General features: G+C 38.0%; 1 protein-coding gene across 19 annotated transcripts in view; it reads right to left on the reverse strand.

Moving 5' to 3' along the window:
* The window catches only part of PDE1C (phosphodiesterase 1C), a 570,553-nt gene that overhangs the window by 94,711 nt on the left and 455,063 nt on the right, over nucleotides 1–20,779 (reverse strand). For 15 of the 19 annotated variants that reach the window (XR_012002742.1, XR_012002743.1, XM_072764662.1 and 12 more), the window contains 3 exons: nucleotides 7,277–7,390; nucleotides 5,220–5,402; nucleotides 4,157–4,223 (listed from right to left, as the gene is read on the reverse strand). Coding sequence is in view for 16 of the 19 variants with exons in the window: in XM_072764662.1 (XP_072620763.1) it covers nucleotides 4,157–4,223; nucleotides 5,220–5,402; nucleotides 7,277–7,390 (364 nt within the window). In the remaining 3 variants the exon portion in view is untranslated. Of the gene's footprint in view, nucleotides 1–4,156; nucleotides 4,224–5,219; nucleotides 5,403–7,276; nucleotides 7,391–7,575; nucleotides 8,206–9,153; nucleotides 9,396–20,779 lie in introns of those variants that run through there. The other 4 variants (XR_012002744.1, XM_072764669.1, XM_072764674.1 and 1 more) reach the window with 2 other exon arrangements.

The following is a 20,779-nucleotide window of genomic DNA, read 5'->3' on the forward strand; positions in this document are numbered from 1 at the left end:
AAACAACTCTAAGGGGTAGGTATTATTAGTCACCTCTTACAGATGAGATAACAAGTTAATTTTCCTAAGTACCATCACAAGTGAAGTGCTAGGGACTCAAGTGGGGCCAGGACACAAACATGGTCAACAGATACCTAAGCTCAGGCTCTTTTCATCAAGCCTGTCCCCTACCACTGCTGAATTGCAAATGATTATTTCACTTCATGACAAGCTAGGGTGCTTCCCTACTCCAAACTTCTTCCCAGTCCCTTACTATTATGTACTGGCTTCCTCTTAGTCCACAGCTGAGAATGTTAACCCACTTAAATGTATTCAGAAACAAATGTGATACAGAATACAAATAATATGTCCCTTCAGTTCAAATTGCTGAGCTAAAACCACGGAGAGAGCCTTCATTTCACAAAACAGAAAAATGCTACCACTTCTGAAATCACTGATCTGAGAACCTAGTGCTCAAATCTGTAAGTCACTTTACTAAAAAAGTAAAAGCAAGAACTAAGCTGAACACACTCCTCACATAACATTCTTGAAGTTTAAAACCTTAATGTCTATAGCCACCAAAATATACATAAACATTTTCTGATGTCTCCTTGACCTATAACCAGCTACTTGTGGATGTATTAAACAGAGGTGTCTTTAAGCAATAGTTACAGCAACAGTCATTTGGTTTCTTGTGTCAAGAGTTTCACTTTCAGTAGTTAAAGAAAGTGTACTGTTGTAGGCATGAGACTAAGGACACATGTGAGACTGCACTGGGTCCAGGCAAAGTCAGATGTTTCCTGGGAAGAGATGCTAGCTGTCTGGAACTGTTGGTCTGAGTGGCTCAATGCATTCCAACCACATCCATCTATCCTGATCCTGTCCCTTTTCAAACATCCCAACCACCAAAGATCATCTCAAGGTCATCAAGGGTCTCTCTCATGGATGCCCAGGCACAGGAAAACTGAATTGTATATAGAGAAAACCAAACTTTTCCAAAAGGGTTTCAACTGTATTGTTTCAGTTGACACTCAGTCGTAACTTCACCTCAACCTTCTAAAATTTCTCCTCCATTATAACAACTAAAGAAATAGCTACAAGTATTGAGCACAGTTTCTGTGCCAGGCACAGTGAGAAGTGTTTATATATTTGTCAACTCACAACAGTAGAAATAGGTGTTACTTTCCCTACTTTTATAGAGGGCAACCTCAGAAAGATGAAATGAAGTGTCTAATACCAACTGGTAGGAGAACCAGGTGATAACCTCATTGACACTTCTAGCGATAATATGACTGCCAACAGATGGCATTGTAAACTCCATGTATATATATGCTGTGACACAGACCTCCTGCTCTAAATACCCCAATAGGGCCTAGGCCATAGATAGTGGGGCCATTTGAGATTAACCCAAGACCTAAAGCTTCACCTTAGCTACTATAATTGACATTGTCATGATATCCATTAACCCTGAGGAAAAGTCCCCTGACAACTCAATAGGTGAGAAAACATTTTGTCATGTTTGCAATTTTTAATCTTATTCTCCAGAATGAATAAAAAAGAGAAAGGCTATCACTGAAAATAGAGAAATGATCACAGTAAGAAGTCATGATTTATTCTGAGTATTAGGACTTAGACAAACAGGAGGATGAGTGTGAATGGTCAGCTGGATGTTCTCTCCCGCTACTCATTTTTAAAAGGGCCTTAGCTGTGATTCTCAAATTTTAATGTTCTTCAGAAACACTTGAGGTACTCAGGAAAAAAAATGCTGATTCTCAGCTGAGGGACTTGCAGAATCCTGGCCTGCAAGCTAAAATCTCCATTTTTACCAAGCGTCTTATTTAACTGTCCAAAGCCATTTTTCCTCTCTTACCAAAGTTGGCTGAAGGCCCATTCCTGGGGAAAAACTTCATGAACTTCCTATCAGTCTAACGTAATGGAAGCCTGAACTTCCTCATTTCCTCCCACTTTAAAGCTGGAGTCTACCCAGGGTGTCTCCTCCTAAGTTACACAACAGATACCTTCTAAACAACAGCACACTTCTATAATTTCAATAACCCCACCTAAAAAGACTAGAAATTCCCCAAATCAGAAGCTAGCATATATTGAACAGAAAAAATTAAAAGAACGAAAGTGCGACATATATTTCAAATTTATTTTTTTTATTTTTTATTATTTTTTTTTATATTTCAAATTTAGAGACTGGTGGTAGTTAATTATTCTCTTAATTATATATGATTTCATGCCATTTCCTTACATTAATCACAAAGGTTAACATGACTATGGCATGATGGTTATTTTATTGGATTGTATTCTCTCAGTCTTTGGGGAAGTTTCCAATAACAGAAGAAGACAATGGTGATTCCATATAAACTACTGGCAGTGAAATAGAAATAACCTTTTTAACAGGTACTACTTAAAAAAGTAAAAAAAAAAAAAAATATTTGTCTGATCCCACCAATTCACTTTCAATCCACTTTAGATAAAACCAAGTCTAGGGAGGGGGGAAAGCATTATATTGTAAAAGATCCTGAACTTCCCCAGTAGACAGGGCACAGGATCAAGAGAAAGTGGAGCTTTACCCTTCTGCACATTGTCAGCAGTACGTGTGCAGAAGGATAGCAATTTGGAGAGTTAGCACTTATTCATCGTCTGAATCATTCTGGTTCCTTTCCCCTCAGAACGATAACATGTGTGCATCTGAGAATGACTTTTCTCTAAGCATAAAATAACAGTCCATGCACATCCCAAGTTGTTCCACATTTTCTTCAGTTATTTTTGCATAGGAAAGATGTTCCAATCTGGAAGAAATATTTTTATAAATTTCTTAATACTGGTACAATCACCTGTATTTATGTTCATGGTAAGAGAAGGCATTAAAGATCAAGGATTCTTTTAATGTCCTTATGAGTTTAATTGAATGTTTCAGGTTCAGTTATGAAAATCAATGCAGCTTCCTAGTGGGTGTTATGAAACATCAGATCTCATGCAGTGATTTCACTGATTACATGTGAAATGTGGCTGTAAATTATACTGGTGCCGTAGGTTCTGGGGCGAGGGTGGGGCATTGAAGAGGAGTAAGAGGAAACATGGGTCTTCTTGCTATACCCTTCTTGAGTATCTTTCCTGTTCTTAGGATGAGTTAAGAGACAGAAAATGGACAACTGAGAATCTGAATATAGGGTCTCACAAATTCAATTAGTGAATGTCTTTGAGGCGAGAGAAAAAGAAGGATATATATAATCAAAATGGCTCTAAAAGGCTTTCTTGACATTCAGTTGATCATGAAATGCTCCCATCTCTGATTCCATCAGTAAGTAATTTAAGTTACCTTCTGAAATCATCATCAGGTAATATATGTTTCAGGTTTCAGAGAAAGACAACAGACTTAACAATAGTCAGAATGGGATGTCTGGGTTGGGCAGTCGGTTAAGCTTCTGCTCTTGGTGTCAGCTCAGGTCATGATCTCAGGGTTGTAAGGATTGAGCCTCATGGGCTCCCTGCTCAGCAGAGAGTCTTTTTGAGATTCTCTCTCCCTCTCCTTCCACCCCTCCGGCTTATGTGCTCTCTCTCTCTCTCTCTCTCTCTGGTTTTCAAATTAATAAATACATCTTAAACATGCACACATGATAATATGCTAGGATGTCCCTGAGCAAATGGATGACACAATTCCATGTATGGACACCATGCAATGTCAACAGATCTAGTGATCCTGGCCCTTAGCACAGCCCCACCCTCAAATCTGGAAGCCAAAGCCGCTTTAGCACAGCCAGGACAGCCTCAAGCCAGTGGATCTAAATTGACACATACCTAAGAGGAATACATCCAGTTTGAGGCTCTTCTATTCTATACAATTCTAAGAGCTTGCCTGATTGGGAATAATTCTACAAGATTTAGCTCATTTAAACTCAAACACCTGTACAACTTCCCATGGAACTTTCAGGCTCAGTGAGTCTTGGATATAAAGTAGGATATATACATTCTGGGGGGATACACATTCATGGAGTAAAATGTTACTATAAGAACAGATAAGTAAAAAATAACAAAAGAAGTAAGTCAGGAATGACTGGGAAACCTGTAAGTGAACTATAAATGAAAGCCTCTTAGTTTCTAACAATAAATGTAACTGTACTTTCTATAGGATACCATGTACACCATAAGACCTTTTCATTGGTATTACCTTTAATGCTTCAATAACAGCCGGTGGGTAGCTCAGTCCAACCATGTTTGATGTCCGTCTATACATTCTGGCAAAGTCAGACAGGGAAAATACAATATTATATCTTGGGAAGGAGACTTAGCAGGCCACAGACTTATACTAAGTACTGACAAACAATGAGTCATGTCACCCAGTGGAACCAAGAAACATAACAATTTTTTATAATCATTTTCATAGTCATTCAAGTGGCCTAAAAATGGGTTAAATTTGGAAGAAATTAAAGCAATCCCAGATACATGAATCATTGGAAACAAACAAAAATTAATTTATGTGCCCCCAATTGGAAATTCAATTATTAAAATGGGTCACTTCTTCTGCCAGAAGTGAATTATAGTTCCACATAGACAGTATGCGAAGTGGCACTTTAACCTAAGTGAGGAACTCCTATGGGCAACCCATTTGGAAGAGCTTGTTCTTTAGAGCTGTCAAAAACAAGAAGAAAAATGTCCCAGGTGAACTTTGAACTGAATGTGGCATTTCTAAAACCTGTGAATGTGCAATAAGGATTATGGGAAGAATAAATTGATTTGTGCATTAAGGATTGTAGGAAGAATAAATCAATTTCTGGAATCTATTCTGGGGAAGGGGGCAATTTAATTAAGGAGCAAAATGGTTAACAAAATTGGAAAGCATCATGGGGAATTCAAAGCCTCTAAATGCACTGTCCCCCCACCACTCCAAGTCAACAACCACAAGGCATACCTGACCTATTCCAAATGCAGACATCATCCACATATGTCAAAGGATGATGGATTAGATGATGCCCCTTTTAAAAATCGGGAGACTGGACTTAAACCAAATCTTTTCTAGTTAATGAAAAGAATGCTGAGCAAAGGCAAAAGCTTGTCTTAATGATGCTACAGAGACTAAATAGATATGTTTTGGCAACCCCTCGTTCAAGACTGTTTCCACCAGAATTTTCCGTCTTTATAAGGATACCAAAATTAATCAGAGCATAGCTTCCAGTTATTGTAGACTGGTGTCCCTTTTACTGCTTTGGTCACTGAATGACAGCTATCTTTACCTCTCCACAAATATCCCAGCCTGTACTGCGTGGACGATGCTCTTGAACCGTGGCTTCTCCTCACTTCTTCTGAGCATCATCCCCATCTGCCTCGTGAAGGTGGAGGCCAGCCAGTCTCGGACCTCAGAAGGCACTGCATCTGACTGAATGTCACTGAGTTCATCCTCTGTATCCAGGAGTCGCCTGAAAGCAAGAAACACAACCAGGACACTGAGTTTAAATCGGAAGTTAGAGCTCTCTGTTCAAAACAGCTGCTCCTTCCTTCCACCCCACCTGCACACACAGGTACGAAGAGACCAAATAAAAATGGCCACAAAAAATTCAGCACTCTTTTGGTAAGGCTTGCAAAAGCTCACCACTCTGTTTCAGGATGGTTCTCTCTACCATACTGTACAAAGAAACAAAGAGATCAGAGAAAGTCAAATATACTCCGTGTCAGGCTATGGGTCTCAGAACCACTTCAGGAAGGAGGACTCAGTATCTTCATTCCTGGGTTTGTGGAATTTGAATGGGATCTAAATCTTCCATTTAAAAATGCATTCACAGGGAGGTTTATTTCACAGAGGGACCATGTGGCACTATTTTGTGTTTAAAAAGAGAAAGAACATAAAGACTTTGCTATGGACAACAATACAGCATCACAAATCACAAACTTCAAAGTTACTAAGAGACTAATCTTAATTGTTCCCACTACAAAAAAATAATGACGATTCTGTGGCATGATAGAGGTGTTAGCTGATGCATTGGTAGTAATCATACTACAATATATAAGCACATTAAATCAATACATTGTACAACTAAGTTACACAAGGTTATACATCAGTTATAAATAAATCTTTAATAAAAATAAATTTAAGACAAAATAAAAATATTTTTTAAAGAGAACAAATTTTAATTTGAAAGAGAAAAAGAAATACTTTGTAAAATATTACCCAAACCACATCAACCCAGCCTTCTGGGTTCCAAATGATGTCAACCTATATTCTTTCTAATTTGATAGAATATTACAGAAACATAAATTCTAAATTCAAGCAAAATTTCCAAATATCCAAATAATGTAGTTCTTTATTTGAGCTCAGTGGTATAAGTCATCTGTAAGAGGTGTTTAACTGATGTTTGAAACTTATTCATAGGTCAGCCCACCAGAAGAGAATATAAACAGTAATAAGTTAAAATAAAATTGTCTTTTATACTTATATTAAGTCCTACTAAAAATAAGCAGGGTAAACAGGTGTCAATAAAAAGAGTTTTTTTTATAAAAAAGTTTTATTTTCCCTTTAGACAATTTGGGGGGCAGGAGAGAAAAATGTAACATTTGGAAGTAACTATTATATCAAATTTCCTTAAATAAGGAAACAAGCATGTCACCAAAAACTAAGCCACATGCAAAATTCTTGGGTTACTAGGAAATCCTTTCAGATTGGAATCTGGCAAAGAGAAGTTAAGGCTAATAGAGGAAACTGTCTGAATTAGGAAAGAGAAGAAAAGCCTTTCAAATTCACCACGTCAACATTTTTCAAAAGAAAAGCTATCTTGCTACTTTCAAATGCATTTGGTGATGGGAAGTGCTTTCATACCTTTGGATAATTCAGTTGGGAAAAGTCTATGAAGAAAATCGGTAACAGTTAAGATTAAAGAAGGAATTCTGGGAATTTAAGAGAATAAATGCTTTACCATCACTTCAGGAGCCTCCACTTATAGATTATGTGCATTAACACATGAACATAATTTTTAGGCTAACTGTGCAATTACTACAGTGGAATGCTACACTTGATAAGAAACCTTATCATATTTTTAAAAATTACTTTCTCTCTGCTTATATTGTTGCACTTCATTATCATGATGGCCATGTGAGATAAGTTCATTTAGCTCCTTTCTCAGATGAGGAGGTAGAGAGGCTATGAGAGGTCCAAATCTACCTGACTTGTTTGTGCAAATGAAAGCTCCATCACCAGTCATTTGAGTGCTATCCCATTACAGGCCAAAGAGGACATTTCAGAAAAGCCGCATAACAGAAAACTCACCTTCAGTGCACGAACTTCTCATTTTTGGCTTACCTGGTTTCATCAATGTACACAGATTCAAGCACTGTGGCTGCATATTCCAAATTCTTCTTAAGATCTACAACCGAAGCCTCGCCTCTCTCTAATTGTTTGACCAGAGACCGTAACCTAGGAGGAAAAAAAGACACAACTAAATTAGAATAGAGGAAACAGAATAATTTTACAGTTAGAGACACATTTTATAGCCATATAATATTTTTATTTATTCCAATTTACCTGAAAGGAAAATACAAATCTAATCATGTAGCTGACCAGTATTTCTCAAAGGAAAAAGTTATAAAATAAATACATACATTTTTGTCATTGTGAAGCAAGAACAAAAATGTTCTCATCCATCAGGCACTGACCACCTCTGACTTTCCAGCTGCCTTTTTGCCTTTCTAGGTGTTCCCTAAATTAGCAATGATTTTCCTGCTTCTCTAATTTCAATTTTATGGTTCTAACTGGATGTAGTAAAACAAGAGCAGCACCAACATCACCAAATACCACTTGATATTCTGCTGTGTTAAAGATTATACTATGTTTGTTCACCAGCACCCAGCCTGCATAAGCAACCTCATGGTCAATGGGTGTTCCAAGACAGTGAAGAGATTTAGAGCACCAAAATACCCGTAGAAGGTTACATAAGGAATACATGAAGATAAACTATTTTACTCAACAGGAGGAATTCCACTAGGGGAAGATAAATGCCCCAGCTTTAAGGGGGGAAAAAAGAGAGAGAGAGAGAGGCTGGTTGATAAACCAAAGTACTGAAGACAAGATCTTCCCCTCTACTAATCAAGTGTTCCAGACAATATAAGAAAAATGATAAAATATGCTCTTATTTAGATCAACATTAGCCCCACAGAAAAGGAGTTAGTATATATGAGACCAATGAAATGACAACAGATGATCAAAGTTCAGTAACTGAAAACACTGTAAATATCACAGATGTAGAGGTTGGACAACTCTTCAGGCTGTTTGAAAACCAACAAAGAAAAAAACAGAAACTTTGAGGACAACCTTGGGTTTGAGCCCCACATCACAACATATTAGCTACACAATACCAGGCAAGTTATTTAATTTCTCTGAGTGTCAGCTAAAAAATGGAAATCCAATGACGAAATTTTCTGAGTTGTTATAAAATTAAATCAAATTGATATTAATATATTCACATCAACCACGTCATTTTTTCTAGCTTTATTTAATATATTTAACATTTCACATTGTGTAAGTTTAAGGTGTACCACATGGTGATTTAATACATGTATATATTGCAAAATGATTACCACAATAAGGCTAGTTAACATATCCATCATCTCATACAATTATAACTTTTCTCGTGTCAAGAACATTCAAGACTCACTTTCAGCAATTTTCAAGTATACAATACTTGAAACTAATACTTGCTAACTCTAATCACCATGCTCTAATCACAAAAACACATTAGATCCCCAGAATTTATTCACGTTAAAACTATTAAGTCTATACTCCTTGATCAACATCTGCCCATTTCCTGGTTGTTTTTATAAAGGCAATTGTTACCATTATTGTCGTGATTGTGATTCAATGACCTTGATCATCATAGGCAACCAGATGGGAAGGATTCTAGCAATATATTTAAGATTAGTATCAAGTCTCATCATCCAAGGCTATTTCAACTTTCCAGACTTCAAAATATCCTTGAAATTTGCCATCATAAGAGAGAATGGCTGACTTCTTGGCAAGGTGTAAACTACCTCCCTTCAGATCTACATGAAAATAATCAGCAACAAAGATTGAAGAAAAACTCTGGGTCAACCTTAAACAGTACGGTCAGCCACACAAAAGAAATTCCCAGGAATCTGAACGATGTAAAATATAGAAGAAATTAGATTGAGGGTGGTCACTACCTGACTTGTGAATCTCCAACATGTGACAGGGATATAGACAAAGGAAAGCAGCAAAGACCCTGGAAGAGAGGATCAGCCCTGTGGCTCCCATTAGCAGCACTAGGAAGTGTTCTGGGCTTCAGGGGCAGCAGGACAGGGAGTTGGCATGGAAGGGCTTTCCAGTCACTCACACGGAGTGGACAGCCAGTCTGCCAAAGAACGGGGAGATTGTAGCTATGAGCCCTGAGAGCTATTCCAAATAAGGACTGGAAGCTCTAGCAAAACACATTCCTGGCTAAGTTTGCCTCTAATTTTGACTCTCACCTCCAGGGGCCCAACTACCCTCAAGCTGTCTGGACTCTCAACTGACAGAGTAAAATGAGGGTAAATTAAGGAATTTTTAAAAATTTTTCTCCCTTCATTTGGGGCTTGAAAATTCTACCAAGGAACTGACATGAATCTCTAATAGGACCTATGTCAGTTCTCAAAACCTTACTGAAAGGAAAATGACAAAAAGTAAAAAATGATTAGGTAAAATATAAGACTAACAGAAATAAGAACCAGATGATCCGGTCTACGTGTAATAGGACTCCCACAAGAAATAAACAGAAGCAGCTTCAATCAAATAAGTTTTCTTAGACGGAAGAAAAACCAGATGAAAAGGTGATCCCTTTTTTTATCCCTTTTTATCTGATCGATAAAATCAGGGATGAAAAAAAAACATAAAAACATACAACGTATACTGTTGAAATTTTTTATTTCAAAGAACAGTGAAAAGAACTTGAAAATCTTAGAAAATAATATATATGACTTACAAGTAACATAAATGTAAGCTGGTCATAGAATTCTATCATGGCAAATACCAGAAAGTCACTTAACAGTAATACCATTTTTTGAGAAGAATGTGATGTAATTGAAGAGATCTATGTCCATACCCAAATTTAGTAGAATTGCCAACAAATATATTCTCAAGTGTGGACAAGTTCAAAATTTCATCATTAACATGATTCATCATTAATATGATTTTCCAAAAAAAGGAAACAAAAAACACAAAACACTGGGACAGTGATCTTTCAAGGATGGGAGTAGATTCCTGGATCTCCCATTAGACGGATTGTGGATTGATGACCTAGATTTAACTAAGCCAGTCTTTACAAAATTGACAAGGAATTCCAAAAGATTTTTAAAAACTGGCAGATGAAATATAATGCTAATTATGCAAGGTCAACTAAATATGAAAATGACTGACACTTCTTTTCCTAAGAGAAGTTCCTGTTCCTAGCACAAGGGCTTCCTACATTTATGAAATAAAAACCAATTATAATCAGTCAAAAACAACTGAAATTATCAAGAACATCATATAGAGAATGACTTTGAATCCACAATTATTAACGATTCCCACTCCTGGGAAAGCCTGATATCAGGGCAATCAAGTTTGGAAGAGCTGGGGGATCCCTGGGTGGCTCAGCAGTTCAGTGCCTGCCTTTGGCCCAGGGTGTGATCCTGGAGTCCCGGGATCGAGTCGCACGTCGAGCTCCCTGCGTGGAGCCTGCTTTTCCCTTTGCCTCTCTCTCTCTCTCTCTCTCTGCGTTTATCATGAATAAATAAATAAAATAAATAAAAAGCCATCAAAGTCAAGTCTTAAAAAAAAAAAAAAAAAGTCTGGAAGAGCTTCCTATCATCTTGGGACCCAGCAGCCAGGGCCCTAGGCCAAAGCAGGAGTGAGGCACCCAGCAAAAGCATTACCCAGAATCCCACTCAACAGTTCAGATCAGAGCATTGAAAATCATCTCCCCCTGGAAAGTCCCAGGCTCGGTGCCACAAACAGCAGAAAGTCAAGAGTGTGGGGCTCCATCCTCACGTAGTCACCAGTGGTGCCAGACAGACACTGGCCACAGTCACATTTATGTATCTGGTGTAAAGGTCTGCCCTGACATAAAGTTGTAAACAGAAGCAAACCCATAACCTAGCGGCTTCAACAAACCTAGAGAAGAAATAAGACAGAATAAAGGACCTTTACGATGCATAAGAAGCACTAAAAATTCATATCTGCTCCCGTTTCTCTAGCTTATGAGATGAGCAAAAGATTCTATCAACACCCTGGTAGACATAAAGGAAACCTGGAACACACCCAGTGCATTTATGGAGAACACCCAGCTGAGATTCATTCGCCTTGCTTTATTCATAGAACAACTAAACAGAAAAAAATATACATGTCAACAAAAAGATTCAGCATTAAAGAGAGCAGAGAATATAGCACTCAAAATGCAGAGAAAGAATCATTTTTGAAAATAAAATTTCCTGGGGCACCTGGGTGGCTCAGTGTTTGAGCGTCTACCTTTGGCTCAGGGCATGATCTGGGGTCCTGGAACCGAGCTGCATTGGGCTCCCCCTGAGGAGCCTGCTTCTCCCTCTGCCAATGTCTCTGCCTCTCTCTCTGTGTCTCTCATGAATAAATAAATAAACAAATCTTTAAAAAAAAAAAAGAAAAAATTTACTAATGGCAACAGAAGTAAATTTTAGGGAACATCTACTTTGTGTTCAATAAAATTCAAGAAAACATGGATTTGTGAAACAAAGTGAAAGCTGAAATCATATTGTAATAAAAAGCAAATATACTGAGACAGGAAAAGAAATTAAAAAGAAACAATACATGACAACAGAAAGACTATAGGAACTTTAAAAAAATTAATAAATGATAACCAATTTTTGAGACACCCAGCTCCTATTACCCATCAGATATAAGCCAGAGCTGTCCCTGTCCACATAGCTGCCGGCTTTATGCTTTATGGAACTGCCACACAAGCCTTGGAAAATTCCAGATGTCCTTATTTTCAAGTATTGCTGAGCATTAAGATAGCGTTCAAGTGGGTGTTCCTCCATTGGCCTCTCAGTCCACCCTCTTCTTTATCCTTTCTGGAATGTGATGCCCTGTCCTTCCCTACCTACCACCTACCTCTTGGTGAAACAGCTGCTTCGTGAATGGAAGAGTTTCAAATGAGCTCTTTCACCACTGCCACCAGTTAGTTTCAAAAATTAAAAAATCTCCGGAAGTTTCTGGGAATAAGGAGGCATCCTTCCCTATCTTCTATCATAGTACAGGTTTTCCCTAGATCTGAATCCATCTTAAGAAGGGTGGTCTGAAAATAGCCATGTTATAGAGTATCTCATAGTCATGTTATAAAGTATTTTTGCTAACCTTGGAGAAGACTAGCTAAGGCAGGAAGGCTCAGATGTTTCCTTTGGTCTCGTGAAATCTGTGTGGATATTTTTCCACATGGATTCATTTCACCTAAAAGCCCATGTCCCCAAGGACAGATCCCCTGGTGAGCTTCATTCCGTATAACTAGCTATTTAATACTACTCATAAGGATTTTTGGTTCAGGAATCTAAAGGAAGGGAAGGAGGTAGGAAAGGAGGAAGGAAGTTGAGGGAGGGAAATAACTACAATCACAATAATAAAGTTTCCCTTCTGAGTGAATGTTCATAGTTTCCAGCACTTCATCTATTTCTGCCACCGTGGCTGCCAGATAATAGTTCCAATATAGAAGTGCAACACCATTTAAGGAATAGCTTATGCTTTCAAAATTTGGCAACACGTCTTTCTGTTATGATAGTGTATAATTTCATTGTGGATAAGCCATGGCAGCTTTACGTGAGTCCTCCTTTTCTCCACAGAAACTCTGTTTTCTACAGGTTCCCAGCTACAAGGCATATGATGAAATGCCATGTTACCCCAGTTTTCTGTCCCTCAAGCCCAGAGCAAGTGCTGGATGCTGAGTTAGCTTGAGTCCATGCCATTATTTGAAATGCATAAAAGCGTCCGAAGACAGGAACTAAGTAAGGAAAGGCCCAATACCATATTTTGGAATTTGAAAGGCTATTGGAGTAGAAAAGAGAAGGTCTTTTTTTTCCCCCACAAAGACAATTTCTAGGATCACTGAGGTTGACTTTTTCTTTACGTAGGCTCCACATCCAGCATGGAGCCCAACGCCGGGCTTGAACTCACAATCCTGAGATTGAGACCTAAGATGAAATCAAGAGTTGGACACATAACTTACTGAGCCACCTGATACCCCAGGTACCCCAGGAAGTAACTTTTGACTCAACTTCATAACCCAGAAAATTGCCCTACAATGGACGAGGCACTATTCCCCACCCAAGTGAGGTCCCAGAAACCCTCTACTACCATGCCTTGGAAGCATACAATTTTGTTGAGCTTTAGACACTACTACAATGAAATCATCATAAAAGCCTCCTGAGCAAAAATAAACTGCAATAAAAAGCCAGGAAACATGTTTTCTTATATCTGTCCTTTCTGCTCAAGGTTATTCCCTCCGAGGATGGATGAGCAGCTCCTAAAATGCCAGTATGGCCAACCATGGCTGTTATTTCCGACAGGCTTTGTTTAGTTTGAACAAAATGTAAAAGGGAACTGGATCTTTTAAAACACTTCCCGTACATGTCCCAGTGAATCATGAGTCCTACAAACTCTTTTGAATAAAAAACTCAACATTTCAGTTCATCACATCCGTGTATTTGTAAGGCAAAGGCATTTCTGTGTACTTTTCATACACCTGTTTCCTCCATGTCACTCCCATCCCCTGCCACTTACCTAAATGCCATAGAAAGTAAATTAAAACAATTCCTCCATATGGGATATTCTAAGTGACCTTCAGGCTTATACTTCATGTCATCTGGCAATGCCATCTGAGTATTTTTCTGGTGATTTGTTTGTTTTTATACTTAAGATGGTTGCACTTAAAACACTCATTCAACATTTACTGGGTGCTTGCTGTGTGCCGGCACTGTGACAGGCTCTAATAATCCAAAGAGAGAAAATGCAGTGCTTTCTCTTAATTAGGGAAGATGGACAACTAATCGGCACCTACCATGAGGCACAGCAAGCATGATGGCAGAGGGGACAAGGGTGTTAAGAAAGAAGAGGATAGAGGAATGTACAAAACACAAGGTCCTCCCCTGAGGAGGTGATATCAGAGCCACTGGAGGCCAGAGAGGCATCAGCCAGGCAAGCTAGTTGGGACTAAAAAAATGGCAAACTTTGGACTGAGGAAGCAGCCAGAAGACTGTGATCCATTCAGGGAATTCCACTGGTAGCTGGAGCTTAGGGCTATGTGAAGAGACAAAACTTTAGAAGGCAGAAAGAAACCAGACTCTGGTGGGCTTATCGTGTCAAGCTGAAAAAATTTAATTTTCTCCTGGAGATAATGAGGATCCCCTGGAGAATTTTTAAATGGGGTGGAGGAGTAGTATGAGAAGATCTGCATTTTAAAAGATCAATCTAGCAGCAGAGTAGAGGACTGCAGGTACTTACTAAGTAGGAAAATTCTATCCATTTTTGTTGTAATTAGGCTTGTCTTGTAGCCTGAACAGTGCAGTATGAATATAATCTCTCATGTGACAGCACATGTTAGGGTGTTGCATGAGTTTGGCAGTAGTATGGATTGTTGGTTTTAATAATTTCTTAGGCATGTGGTTTACTAATTTAGTGATCTCCAAACCGAACGCAAGAACATGAATAAAATGATGACTGGCAAGAATAGCCTTGTTATGTAACTTTTACCTTTTGTTTATCTGATAAATAAAAGAGAATTTTGCTTTTATGGGTCCCAATTACACATGCTTAGGGAGATGACCAAATAGATTAAAATAGATTATCGGGTTCTAACCACTCTTTCACTTAACAACAACAATAACAAAAACAAAACAAAACAAAACAAAATACCCAGGTGACTAGATGCATATCTGTATGTTATATACCTCAATATATAAATTATTAACTAGTAAAAAGACAATAAGCTCATAAAAGGCTTTAAATAACATCATTAACAAAATTGACCTAATTGAACATGTATTGAACATTACACTCGGTTGCACATTACAACATTCTCTTCAAGTACAAATGTAACAGTTATCAAAACTAACCATATGTCAGGTCATAGCAAAAATCTCAACAAATTTCAAATAACTGAAATCAGATAATGCTCTTTAACAACAGTGGAACTGATCTTGAAATCAATAACAAAAAAGTGATTTAAAATATTCTAAGTGTTTGAAAGTTTAGGAATATACCTCTAAATAACCATGGGTCAAAGGTTAAATGAGAAAATAATTCTAAATGTTAATGAAAATATGATACATCAAAACATACGGCATGCAGGTAAAGCAGTGCTAAGAGGGAAATATATAGACAACTAAATATATAAGAAAAGGAGAAAATCTGAAAATAAGTGATTTCATTATACATCTCAAGAAATTAGAATAGTTAACCCAAAAAAGTAAACTATATCAAAAAATACACATAGTAAATAAAACTTCATTAAATAGAAAACAAACTTATACTTAAGAAAATCAATTAAGCCAAGATAATAACTAAAAATAATGAAGCCAAAAGCTAAGTTGGATAAAATTTTATTGAATATTCAATAATTTAAATAATTGAAAAGCTTAATGAAGTGGATGGATTAGTCAAACAAGGCTGATCAAGACAAAAAAAAAAGGCATAAATAACCTAATATCAAGAATAAAAGACAGAATATTACTACAGATCCTACAGACATTTTAAAAAGCACTAAAAAATATCATAAATACTTTTGTGCAGATAGGTACATTTAAAAGTTTAGATGAAACTTTAAAATTGAATGAAAACTTATCAAAACTGACATAAAAAAGATACACTATAAATATTTCTGTATCTATTAAAGAAATTAAATCCATAGTGTAATATTTCACCACCAGGAAAACTGCAGTGCTAAATCACTTTATCAGTGAATTCATCTAAACCATTCAAAGAGGAAATAACACAATCTTCCAGAGAAAAGCAAAAGAGGAAACATTTTCCAACTCACATCCTTGCTTCCAAGACCAAACGAGAACATTATAAGAAAAGAATTACAAACCAGTCTCTCACAAACATAGATGCAAAAATCCTAAACAAAATTTTAGCAAATTCAATCCAGAGATAAATAAAATGGAAAGCAAACACTAAGCACACTTTGCAAGAATGCAAGGTCGCTTAATATTTTAAATCAGTGAATAAATATTGTTCATCATTTTAACAGGAATGAAAGAGAAAAATCATACAGTCTTCATAATAGATTCTGAAAAAAGTGTTTGTTTGAGGAAATACCTATTCATGACAAATATCTTTGTAAAGCAAAAGTGAATTTCCTAAATCTGATACCGGGTCTTTAAAATAAAAATGTTGCAGCAAACATCATCATACATAATACTGAAATACAGTAAGCTTTCCTGTTGAGCTACCTAATATGGGGACATGTATTACCACTACTTCCCTTCAAGCCTATATGGGAAGTTCTCACTAGCTCAAGAAGGAAATGAGAAGAAATCAAAGGTATACAGACTGGAAAGGAAAAAATAAAACCGTTACTACAGATGAAATCATACACAGGATATCTAAAAGAATTTGCAAATAAAGTAATACAATTCAAAGGTGAAGTTAGCAAGGTCACTGGATAAATAGCAATAAATCATTAGAAAACAGTACTACCTATAAAAGCATCAAAATAAAAAGTATCCAGAAATAAACCTTATAAAACACAAAAAAGAACTCTGTATAGAAAAAGTGTAAGGTATTATTAAGAGATATCTAAATGGCCTAAATAAATTAAAGAATAATCCATTTTCATAAATTTAAAATGCAGTATTTAAGAAATACGAATTCTGCCTAAATTCACCTATAGACTTCATGCACTCCCAAACAAATTCTCCACAGGTCATTTGGTGGAAACTGACAGGCTGATTCTAAAATTCATTTGGAAATGCAACCAAATATACCCAATATGGTTTTGAATAAAAAAGAACAAAGCTGGGATCCCTGGGTGGCGCAGCGGTTTGGCGCCTGCCTTTGGCCCAGGGCGCGATCCTGGAGACCCGGGATCGAATCCCACGTCAGGCTCCCAGTGCATGGAGCCTGCTTCTCCCTCTGCCTGTATCTCTGCCTCTCTCTCTCTCTCTGTGACTATCATAAATAAATAAAAATTTTTAAAAAAATGTTGTATGTCAGAGTTGTTCCATAATTAAAAAAAAAAAAAAAGAACAAAGCTGAAGAACTTATACTCCCAAATACCAAGACTTATTATAAAGCATTGAATTCCGGGCCTGTGTTCCTCAACCACCTCGCCATCCCAGCCTTCTCCTCTCAACATCCAGCTGGTGTGTGTAGGGATGTGCACCTGTCCTTTTATATTAATACAAGCACAACATAAGTAGGCAAGGGAACCTGCCACAAGAATAATTAAAACAGCTAAATATAAATTGCTTTTGAATTATCATATTCTACATGTGATTGTTCTCGTCCATCAGCATGGGCCCAATCTTTGGATGCCCACTCAAAGGTATCACTACATACTCTCTTAGTTGCTGTGGGTGTTCTGATGAATATCTGCATTCATTGTTTTCCTGAAGCTCCATCATGAGACATACCTGCACATTCAGTCTTCTTCTACGGTCTGTTCTACAAAGTAAATCCACAAAGCATGCCAGCTCACCAACTATCAACACTAGACAGAAAGCACTGGTCAGCCCAAGAGAAGCCTTATGTCTTTATGGTATTCCAGGAGTTATTATGACCCATGAGTCAAGTTTCAATTCATTTTGAGTTGTCAATTTTGACTGTGTTCCTGTGGAGTTCTTGTAGTAGTAATATAACGCAGTGATTTAGAAAGGGGCCCCCTCTAGTCATTCATGGTCTTACAGAGAAATAATTCTTAAAAACCAGTTTGTCGGGATCTCTGGGTGGCGCAGTGGTTTGGCGCTTGCCTTTGGCCCAGGCCGCGATCCTGGAGACCAGGGATCGAATCCCACATCAGGCTCCTGGTGCATGGAGCCTGCTTCTCCCTCTGCCTATGTCTCTGCCTCTCTCTCTCTCTCTGTGACTATCATAAATAAATAAAAATTTTAAAAAAAAATTTAAAAAAAAAACCAGTTTGTCCTTCACTTGTTTTTACTGTCACTCAACTCGCACATTCTGTTAAAAGGAGATAATGCAAAAAAAAAAAAGTGCAAGATGCACAATTATGCTAGGAAAATCTTTATTCCTGAAGGAAAACACCACCTCCCTAAACAGAGCTTATGAGGAAAGGATGCTAATGTAAGAACACACTTTATTGGCCAGTTTTCTTCAGGAAAAAGGAATACAATGAATGAAAAAGAAAACCCAGAGCATCATTCAGAATTCACCACAGGCATCATTCAGAATTCACCACAGGCCATGCTGGGTACTGTGCAGGGGGAAGGAGGTGAAATCCCGCCAGGCTCCCAAAAGGTAAGTTCCAGAAGCCATTTTTCATTTGCAGCTATTCATGTGCAAAGAATCACCATCACTTCTCTCCGCTGATAAACATGCCACTTCAAAAACATCTGTTTCGATAGACCAAAGAAATGAGAAAGACTAAAAACATCTTTGAATGGTGGTAATGAGAAAAGGAAGATGAGCAGAAATAAGAGGAAAGTCTGCAGGAAGATTTAGGCAGGTTGAAACCATGCATAGCCAAGTTTCTCTACATCTTAAGAGTCAACTGAGCCCCATGGCCTCCTCATTTCCCTTCCTTAAATTCAATTCTTTATTCAGTTTGAATTTCATTGTGTTGGAATGATGATCCAGAGAAGCTAAAGCTCACTCACCCAGCAAAATCACAGAAACTCTACCATACTAGAAACATAGTATATTTTAATAAGATAATCCAAGATTACCTTTTCCTCCCACTTTTGGTTTTCTTTTCTTCTAACAACAGAAATAAATAAAATTAATTCATGGATAAAAACCTACAAAGAATGGCTAACAAGATGGTAATGAGTTAGCACAGCTCCCTTCCTTAAGATTAATTCCAGAAGAATTGTAGAAATAAAAAAATAGGGACGCCTGGGTGGCTCAGTTTTGAGTGTCTGCCTTCAGCTCCTGCGTGATCCCGGGGGTCCCAAATCGAGTCCTGCATCGGGCTCCCCACAGGGAGCCAATTTCTCCCTCTGCCTATGTCTCTGCCTCTCTCTGTGTGTCTCTCACAAATAAATAAATAAAACCTTTTAAAAAATAAACAATAAAAAACAAACATGCACAAAAGAAATTAAAAAACCAAAATTCAAAGAAAACCATGACTCATTCCCAAAGTGACTCAGGGGTGCTTTGCGTGAGGACAGTGCAGTGCAGTGTGTCTCCTTGGGCTGGGACAGGAGACAGCCCCAAAGGACCCGGGGAGGAAATGATAGGCGAGAAAGCGTTATAGTCTGCAACTGACCCCTCCCTTCCACTGCCTCCGAATCACAGTGGCCACCCCCATAACTCTGGTGACTCAGAACACTAAAGGTCAAGAGATTTGAGAGAGTTCAATCAGGGTTGTTTGCCACACGTTGTGGCTCCACTAGGTTCACCATAGGCTCCAAGATGGTCACAGAAGGAAAAAGAATGTGGAAGGACACCTGTGGGAGGGTTTTATGAACCAGGCTGGAATTGGAACTCATCACCACTGGTCACTTTCCATTGTTCAGAATCCAGTCGCATGGCCACACCTTTCCAAGAGAGAAGCTGGAAGATGTAGTCTGGCTGTGTGCCCTGCAGGGTGAGGGAGCTGGGTGGCTGGAGAGCCAGTCAACCTCAGCCACAGCTAGAAAACAGTGTTTTTTCCTTTTAACTCTTTTCTTTCTACTTTGTTGAGAGGATCACGTGGGATACTGTATATTAAAGTGGCTTACTAAAGTTATAATCCTACTAAACTGAGAAACATAATCATGCTGATTATGAGATAACATCCCAAACTTTCTGATAAAAGTGAGATCGCTCTCAAGGAAATTATCCTGAGTGAGAAAAGGCAATCCCAAAGGTTACATACTATAGGATTCCATCTGTATCACGTTCTTGAAATGACAGGATTGTAAAATGAAGGACAGATTAGTGGTTGCCAGGAGTGGGAGGGGGAAGAGAGCCGGACAAAGATGGGAGCATAAAAGAGAGCCTGTAATGATGATACTATCCTGGATCCTGACTGTAATAAAGATACACAGACCCACGTGTGTTGTATAGAACTAAACAGATGTGCACACACATGCACACACACAAGTACAATAAAACTGGGGGATCTGAGGAAAACAAGCAGATTGTGCTCATGTCAATATCCTGGTTGTACTGCAGTTTTACAAGATTTTCCCATTGGGGGAACTGCTAAACAGTACGTGGGAATCTCTCCATATTATTTCTCATAATAATCTGAATCTATCTCAAAAGAGAAAGTTTAATTTAGAAAAAGGGACACAGCCCTCCAGCTCAATGGAATATTGATAATGATAGACTGGACTTACATTTTCCTTAGCCTGGCTGGTCTTACAGGGGTCTCTCTGTTCAAGTGGCCTATTCAGTATCTACCTCCTAGATCCTTCTGCTTGGTTTCAGCAGAGGGAGAGAGTAATGTTTACAGGTGAGCTGTTAACTGTCTGATGGCCTTGGAGAAGATCCAACAAGGGCTTAAAACAAGTGATGTTCAGAGCATGGTAAGAACCGGGGAAAGACTCAAAGCTATTTCATGCTGGAAGATTCTCAGGATCAGCTGAAGAAACGGAGATACTAGTGGATGGTTGGCACACTAATAAGACGAGGAAGAAGAACCCCAGCGAC

The sequence above is a fragment of the Vulpes vulpes genome, chromosome 7 (assembly GCF_048418805.1).
Source record: "Vulpes vulpes isolate BD-2025 chromosome 7, VulVul3, whole genome shotgun sequence".
NCBI classification, from domain to species: Eukaryota; Metazoa; Chordata; class Mammalia; order Carnivora; family Canidae; genus Vulpes; species Vulpes vulpes.